This window comes from Danio aesculapii, chromosome 23, assembly GCF_903798145.1.
Source record: "Danio aesculapii chromosome 23, fDanAes4.1, whole genome shotgun sequence".
In the NCBI taxonomy this organism is placed as follows: Eukaryota; Metazoa; Chordata; class Actinopteri; order Cypriniformes; family Danionidae; genus Danio; species Danio aesculapii.
The window spans coordinates 47,935,951-47,944,921 of NC_079457.1; the positions used below are offsets into that span (position 1 = coordinate 47,935,951).

At 36.0% G+C, this 8,971-nt stretch overlaps 1 protein-coding gene across 1 annotated transcript in view; it reads left to right on the forward strand.

The window, feature by feature from the left end:
- The window catches only part of LOC130217255 (fibronectin type III domain-containing protein 7), a 29,906-nt gene extending 23,041 nt beyond the window's left edge, over positions 1 to 6,865 (forward strand). Inside the window, exons 10-11 of the mRNA XM_056449326.1 lie at positions 4,082 to 4,121; positions 5,387 to 6,865. Coding sequence (XP_056305301.1) covers positions 4,082 to 4,104 — 23 coding nt within the window. The 3' untranslated portion in view covers positions 4,105 to 4,121; positions 5,387 to 6,865. The remainder of the gene's footprint in view (positions 1 to 4,081; positions 4,122 to 5,386) is intronic.
- Positions 6,866 to 8,971: the final 2,106 nt, after the last annotated feature.

Consider the following 8,971-nt stretch of genomic DNA (forward strand, 5'->3'; position numbering starts at 1 on the left):
GCAGTTTTTAATAATGCTTAATGATTGTACACTCAAAAAAACTTACGTTTACGTTTACAACATAAAAGTATTAAGTTAGCGGATGAGTTTTTTTACAAATTTAAGTGAATTGAACATGAAGCAGGCACTCACAGCAAGTCGCCTCACAGCAAGAAGGTCGCTGGTTCAAGTCCCGGCTAGGTCAGTTAGCATTTCTGTGTGGAGTTTGCTTGTTCTCCCCATGTTGGCGTGGGTTTCCTCTGGGCGCTCTGGTTTCTCCCTACAGTCCAAATACATGCGCTATAGGGGAATTGGAGAAACAGTCAAACCGTGTGTGTGTGTGTGTGTGTGTGTGTGTGTGTGTGTGTGTGTGTGTGTGTGCGTGTGTGTGTGTGTGTGTGTTTGTGAATGTGAGAGTGTATGGGTGTTTGTTTGTGGCTGGAAGGGCATCCGTTGCATAACACCTATGCTGGAATAGTTGGTGGTTCATTCTGGCGACATCTGATAAATAAGGGACTGAGCCAATGGACAATTAATGAATGAATGAACATAAAACAATTAAGTTGTCCCACCAAAAATGTGAAGAATTGTGTTGTTTCAGCTTATTTTAAATAAGTAGTTTAAATAAACAGCACAATTTGAATAAACAACACAATTCTTGAGATGTTTTTGGGGCACAACTTAAATGTTTAATCCACTTACATTTGTTAACTTGATTGACTTATGTTGCGACAACCTGAATGAAAGGTGTAGAACCAGCCTGATCTCACGACAAAACGTAAGTATTTTACGTTTTGTCAGAATAGTGGCTAATTCGTACAAATTTGTACGAGTTCAGACGTACGAAATTGTATGATTTTAAAAAGGAGGCGTGGCACCTAACCCCACCTCTAAACCCAACCGTCATTAGGGGATGAGCAACTTGTACTAAATTGTATGAATTAGATCGTACGAATTCATACGAATTAGCCGTTAAATCAAAAAGTTACGAATTGCTGTGAGATTGCGTTGGTATAACCCTGCATTTTTTACAGTGTACACCCCAAAACAGTATTTTGTTGCTTGTTCAAACTACTCATGAAAAATGAGTTTTTACAACACATTCCTACAGTTTTTGAGACAACCTAATTGTTTTATTTTCAATCCACTTAAATTTGTAAAAACAAATATGTTTTTCACGTACAGAAGACCCAAAAACTTTTAAACGTGGCTCACGCTATGCAAACCTTTATTGTGTAAATGAACAAGCTAAACATGAAAAGCTTAACATCTGTAGTTGAATGAACTGAAAACAGTGTCATACAGTCTTAGTCCTACTTTAAATGTTTGATTTAAACGACTTAAAATTTTCACTGCATTATTTAGTCCAAAAGGCATCTGTAAACATACCCCAATTAAATATTGGTTATGGATGTGTATAAAAAAGCAACCGAAGATTCATTGCGCCTTTAAAACAGTCCAATTGGTGAGTCGACCAAAAAAAATCCCAAAGAATAAAATAACTAGAAGAAATGCAAACGGCAGATAAATTGACAAGCAAGGGGCTTTATTCGGTTGATGTGACCACTTTAAATTTTATAAGGTTCCTTTTACAGCTATTGAAGGATATTCCAAGACAATTTGAAACATTTTCAGAGGCTGACACATTTAAAATTAAAAAGCAAAGTCCATTTCCAAATGCATTTCCCATGTGTTACGATCTATGAGCCTGAGCTAAATAGCAATATTAATTTTGCTTTGCGTTATGCATGTAACCTTCCCGTCTATACTGAAACCTGTCAATCAAATGACAGGGGTGGGGCTATTTTATTGGGCATGTTTGTACTGGGCTGTGATCTGCAAATGGACATTTTCATTTGAAATGTGGCAGTCACTGCGAATTTGATTGCAATTACATTTGGATTACGTGACAATGTACGTGTCCATACATTGAAAATGCAATTGAAAATACAATATAACAGAATAGCCATCCATATCCAGCATTAATATGTAATTTAATTAAAATATAGTTTGTTAAATAGACTTTTTAAACGTTTATTTAGTTGTTCAAGTGTAAAACAAGATGAAAGATGAAATTTAAGCACATCAGGATCAGCAGGCGAGCGCTGAAACTCCATTGAAAGTACTGTGGTAAAATAAATTCCCATATTTTAAAGACATGGTGCAGAGCAGTTGAATTTCATGCAGTGCTTCTTGTCAGATTTAAAAGAGACCAGTTCTTTAATGTGGGGAATTTATAAAGGCATGCCACTTCACCACAAACGCCTGAACTGCCTTATTCAAAATGAAAGGTCCCTGTGTATAAAGGCCATTAGATCAGTGTTTCCCAACCCTGTTCCTGGAGGCACACCAACAGTACATATTTTGGATGTCTCTCTTCTCTGACCCATTAACTTCAGGAGTTGGAGGCTCTTCTGATGTTATGATAAGTTGATTCAGGTGTGTTTGATTAGGGAGAGGTTGAAAATGTGCACTGTTGGTGTGCCTTCAGGAACAGGGTTGGGAAACACTGCATTAGATCAATTAGTCAAACTAATTTTATTCTTTTATTTTTTAAAGTACCTTGGGTTACAGCTATCTGATCTCTGACTGTTATCTTTTCTCCATCATGTCCAGAAGAACCACAGTATTTCTGTTTGAAGAGGATTGTTAAATAATTTACAAATGTCTTGGTGGGACATGGTTGTAATCTCCTTTTTTAAAAGAAATGCTGCTGTTTTGGAATCTAATGCAATGACATTCAGGCATTTTAACTGTTGAATAGTGATTAATAGCAATTAAAACTGTGATTAGCATAAAGATGCATGATTGTTGTGCATGTGTTATGTCTTGCAGTCTCGTGTGTGGGCAGCAGTGTTGGAATGGGTAAGAATGACTACATTTTTAGCTTGTCAAGCCAAAAAATATAGCGTGATTGCACCTTGATGTCAAAACAACATCAACAAATATGCCAAATTAGTTTTATCTCAAAAACTTGTTGTCTAATTGACATCCGCACATTGATGCCCGTTTGACCACAAAATAACGACACAAGAATTATTATAATGTAAGAAAGGCATTCATCTAATTAATTCTTCCAATTACTAATTTACACTGGATTTTGTTTCCTTCCAAACCATGTAAACTACCTTGACGTTAAAACAGCATCAAATTGACATCTAAAATTGGCATCAAAAACAAATAAGAAATCAATTACAATCTTGTAATCTATTTTTGACATTAAAGTCCTTTTCTTCAACGCAACAATGCCTCATCAGCCTTCTCTGAGGACCGATCCCGGACGAGCCCCCAATTTGTTAAACCATCCCCTGGTCCCCCGTGTTTAGTTATCAGTTAAAAGCTTTAAGTAAGTTATATTTAATTAATTCAATAAAGCATCACAGAGCTCTGAGCTGTGCTAAACCTCTACACACTGAGTTATATGCTTGGTTGGTCTGCTGCTGCTCACTAAACTAAGCCCTTTCTTATTTATCTTTGATCTGCTTCAGCCTCTCCTGGGGCGCTTCATCTGTTCCCTCAACCAGTGGTAGGCAACCCATCACCAGATGTCAGGCAGAACAGCTTTCAACAGGTTTCCCAGGGAGTTTGGGAAGTTCTGCTACTCTGCACAGAAAAAAGTTATGCACACATAACAGAGCACACAGAAGAGTGAGCCTGGACCCTCCCATCAGTGTTTCCTTCTCTACATTCCTGTTAGGTGGGAAAAAAGAGCACTCTCTGAAAGAAAATGTTGTAGCATTTTGATGAGAGCAAGTTCTCAGAATTTTGCTTCTCTCTTCTATCATGCGCCCTGGTTATCAGTCACATGAAGCCACAGCTGTTATGGAGCAAGGTTATTTGAGGTTAATCACACAAACATAAGTTCATATATTTGATTAAAACATGATTAAACCATTAATGCATAAAACAAAGTAAAAAACAAATGTTGGATGTCAAATTGACTTCAAGGTAGTCAGTAGATGTAGGTAATCAATTAGCATAAATCATTTTTTATGTGTTTTTTGATGTCGTTTTAGCATCAAGGAGACCACTGGGTTACTATATGAAGCAACTTTACTGACTAAAACATTTGAAATTCAGATTTTTTCATTTTTATTTTCAGTACTCTATCGAGGGAGAAGATAATGATGGATCTTCTTGAGGTACAACAAGCACAAAACAATATATATTTGTCATGAGATTGCTCTTCTTAAATCAAGTTCTTATCTGCTTTTTATTAATTTATTTTCAGTCATTTTTCAGTCATATTCTTTCTTTAATGGAACTGTAGCAACAGTTTTGTCCCCTCTCTCTCTCTCTCTCTCTCTCTATATATATATATATACATATACATATACACACACACATACTACCTAACAAAAGTCCAGGTTTTAGGAACAGCAAATAATAACTTGACTACTAGTTGATCATTTGGTATAAGAAGTGTCTTATATGAAAGGCAAAGGCCTCTAGATTACTCTCATTTTACAAAAATAAAATATGATCATGCCTTGATTTTTAACGATTTAATTAGGACAGTAAGGTCTGACTCTGCTTAGACTAAAGTCTGCTCACTGAACCTTCAATAATGTCCAGTATAGAATATGTGCTCATGCTGCAGTGAAAACAGAATGAATATTGTGTCTGACTCCATCATGAGCTTGGAGGACTGCATCCATACATCTCTGCAATGACTCAAATCACTGATTAATAAAGTCATCTGGAATGGCAAAGAAAGCGTTCTTGCAGGACTCCCAGAGTTCATCAAGAGTCTTTGTGTTCATCTTCAACACCTCCTCCTTCATCTTACCGCAGACATGCTCAATAATGTTCATGTCTGGTGACTGGGCTGGCCAATCCTGGAGCAGCTTGACCTTCTTTGCTTTCAGGAGCTTTGATGTGGAGGCTGAAGTATGAGAAGGAGCGCTATCCTGCTGGAGAATTTGCCCTCTCCTGTGGTTTGTAATGTAATGGGCAGCACAAATGTCTTGATACCTCAGGCTGTTGATGTTGATCATCCACTCTGCAGATCTCTCGCACGCCCCCATACCGAATGTAACCCCAAACCATGATGTATCCTTAACCAAACTTGACTGATTACTAGGAGAATCTTGGGTCCATGTGGGTTCCAGTAGCTCTTCTGCAGTATTGGTGATGATTGGGATGCAGATCAACAGATGATTCATGGGAAAATCCACCTTCTGACACATTTACAAATAATATATATATATCTGTGTGTGTGTGTGTGTGTTTCCTCAGCTAAAATGAAAAAAGAAAACATAAACTAGTATTATTTATACTTTTATATACTTTTAAGTCTTAATTTAATTTAATTATTTTGTAACACAAATTCTAATCCATGACTACAATTCTGAGGCACAATCTGACTTTGAGCCTTATTTCAGTCAAAGTTTTTTTCTCTCTGCAGCTTCTGGTAATATTGGACTTCTGGATTCATCAGAAAATGCCCCCAAACCAAAGAAGTAACCTGAAAACCAGAAGAAAACAATGAAATCATTTACTGTGTGCATTGGCTTATGAAGTCAGACAATACCTGATTAACTGGACCCAATCACTGATGTTTATATATTTAAATAGCTTTATGTATGTTGTCAATCATTTCACATGTTTGTAGAAGTGACACTGAATGATTGGAGATTCACTGAGAGGAATTTGCAAGTTTTTAGAGTATGTGATCAACACACAATGAATTCAATTTACCAAGCGATGACTATTTGTTATTTGATTGAACTTTCAGGGATCCCTAATGTGATCTCAGGGATTTAGCTAAAGATGTAAATGATATTGTGGGTCACATTAGCGAATAACAATACAATTGGAATTGCTCAAGTTTCTTAAAAAATAATTAATACAATGGCAAATGCACTTCAAATTGCACTTCAACTTCAAATTGTGAGGGGAAAACTGATTTCTGAGCTTGTAATTCAGACATTTGTTTTCTTAATCAACAACAGATTATGTAGCATTTCAAAGAAATAAGGGTCACAATTTGTAAAATGTACATCAGACTCACAATTTTGAGAAGAACGCCACCATTTTGAGATTGAAAAATTTAGAGTTTTGTTCTGTAGTAAAACCAAGCGTCCACAATAACTCCCCCGATTACATTGAAAACAGTTAAAGGGCACCTATTATGCAAAAATCCCTTTTATAATGGTTGTGGGGCAACAGTGTGTGTAAACATCCTCTAATATTAATATTAATTCTATTTCTTTATAATCAGACTTGATTAAATCAGTCTGCAGAAACACTTTGATTGACATTCTCCCTTTGTATGATGTCATCAGAGGAGTAAAGCCCCGCCCACTAGTGACCATCTCTCCCTCATTAGCATAGGATATTAGTCTTGTTTTTGAATCTGCCACAATGCTGACACACACGCAGGCATTTGTAGCTCCGCCCACTTTTGAAAAGAGCACAATCTCATTTGATTTTAAAGTGACAGTCACCAAAATGACACAATTAGGATCAAAGCCTTAAAGAGTCCGTTTCAGAGAGTTAGAGGGTGTGCTATTTTGAGCTAAAACTTCACTCTCTTGGCACATCAGAAAATAGTTTGACATCTTGTGAAAAGGGGCATGATAGGTTCCCTTTAATAGTCATTTTCATTATTATTTTGGGTTAAATAGTTATTATAAAAGGCAATTTTGTGCACATCCGGTCATGTTGTGAAATAGTAATGGTCAACTGTCAAGAATAACTGACATGAATTGAAACTAAAGGTGAATTCCCAGTTTTTAAAACAGGAGAGTTAATCTGAGATGAAGTAATCTGAACTCCCCTACGTTATATGCTGTGCCTCTGAGGGAAATCTAATTCTTAATTGAACTTCCCTCGGATGTTTGTCAAGAACATTATTTGACAGTAAAATTCATTCCCTGCATTATTCATGTGTGTGTGTTTCTTTTTTACTTCGTTACAAAAGCAATAGGTTTAGCACAGCTCAGAGCTCTGTAATGCTTTATTGAACTAATTAAATATAACTTACTTAAAGCCTTTAACTGATAACTAAACAAGAGGGACCAGGGGATAGTTTAACAAATTGGGCGCTCGTTGCGTTGAAGAAAAGGACTTTATTGTAAAAAATAGATTACAAGATTGTAATCGATTTCTTATTTGTTGTTGACACCAATTTTAGATGTCAATTTGATGTTGTTTTGACGTCAAGGTAGTTTACATGCTTTGTAGGGAAACAAAATCCGGTGTAAATAATTACTAGAGGTGTGAACCTACACTGGTCTCAAGGTTTGGTTATTATCGTGTCATCGATTTGATTAAATTCAATATCCCAGCACATCACCATCAACTGACAATGCTTTAATTAGTGCTGCTGTGTACTGTATATATATATATATATATATATATATATATATATATATATATATACACACACACACACACACACTACAAAAGTAATTTTTGCATGTTTTAAAATAAGTTTCTCCTGCTGCAGGATATATATACACACACACATAAGTCATAAGTATGGGGTTATAAGTATGGGGTCAGTAGGATATTTAAATGTTTTAAAATAAGCTTCTCCTGCTCACCAAGGCTGCATTTATTTAATCAAAAAGGCAGTACAAATTGTAAAATACTGATATGTTATTGCACTATAAAATAACTGTTGTAAAGTAGTTTATAATTTAATTTAATCATTTATAGATGAGTTTTCAGCTTCATTACTCCAGTCTTCAGAGTCACACGATCCTTCAGAAATCACTCTAATATTAATTATTATTGTTATTATTATTATTATTGGTTATAGTAATAAAAACAATAATGACTGGAGTAATAATTTAATTTGAAACTGCTTACTGATCGCCAGCACTGTGTTTCTCTGCTGGAGATTACTTCCTGTAGTTTGTTGAGATCACCAGCGGTGTGTTCTCCATTGGAAATCACTTCGTGTACTACATGTATGAAGGCCCAAAACCAAATATCATTGAGAGCCGTGGGCCAAAGATGAACGTAATAAAACTATATTACATTAAAGCTGCTACGTGTAAATTATATTACTTCATAATATTTCAAATAATATTCATTCATTTTCTATTCGGCTTAGTCCCTTTATTAATCTGGGGTTGCCACAGCGGAATGAACCACCAACATATCCAGCGTATGTTTTACGCAGTGGATGCCTTTCCAGCTACAACCCATCACTGGGAAACATCCATACACACTCATTCACACACACACTCATACACTATGGTCAATTGTAGTCAACTGCAGAATCTGCCTTTGACTTGATTTGCTCGCCAAAGTATGGAATAAAATCGCTGTCATAAATATTTTGTGCGTAAATAAAATTCACGCATCTGTAATTATAAAAACGTAAAGGAAAACAGAACGTACTCGTAATTTTACGAGAGTACTATTCCAAAATCTGTGATTAGAACAGACAGATACGACATTTTCTTTGTCTGTTTGATAAATTTACGATGGGTGTACTTTACAAACACGAAATACAGTTTCACCGTGGACACGACAACCTGAGTACGAATCAAACAGCGACACTGTCACAGGCATTAATAAACAAGCGAGAGTTATCGATCACAACAGTGCACTTGCTGGGCACTCGAGCTCCCACACACCGTCTCAGGTAAGATTTTTGTTATTCCCTCTTAGAGAAATGTCCGTCTCACTGACAACAAAATCACAACAAAATCTTATGTCAAAAGGAAAAACAAGATTATTTTGCTTACCCCATTGGCAGATTTAGCTTGTTTTAAGAAAACACCCTTATTATCGACATATTATTTCTGAAAACAACACCATATGTTTTGCTTGCCTAGAAAATTCTTCTTGATATAAGAATTTTTTAGATATTTGGACTAGAAAGAAGACCAATCTAAGAAAGAAAACCATTTTTTTGCAGTGTACTGCTTATTTCAGCAGCCTGTCAACATGCTAAACATACTGAGTAGGCTTGTGCCGGTATTCGGTAATGCGATAAATCACGGTAATGAATATGCACGATATTGTTATCGCG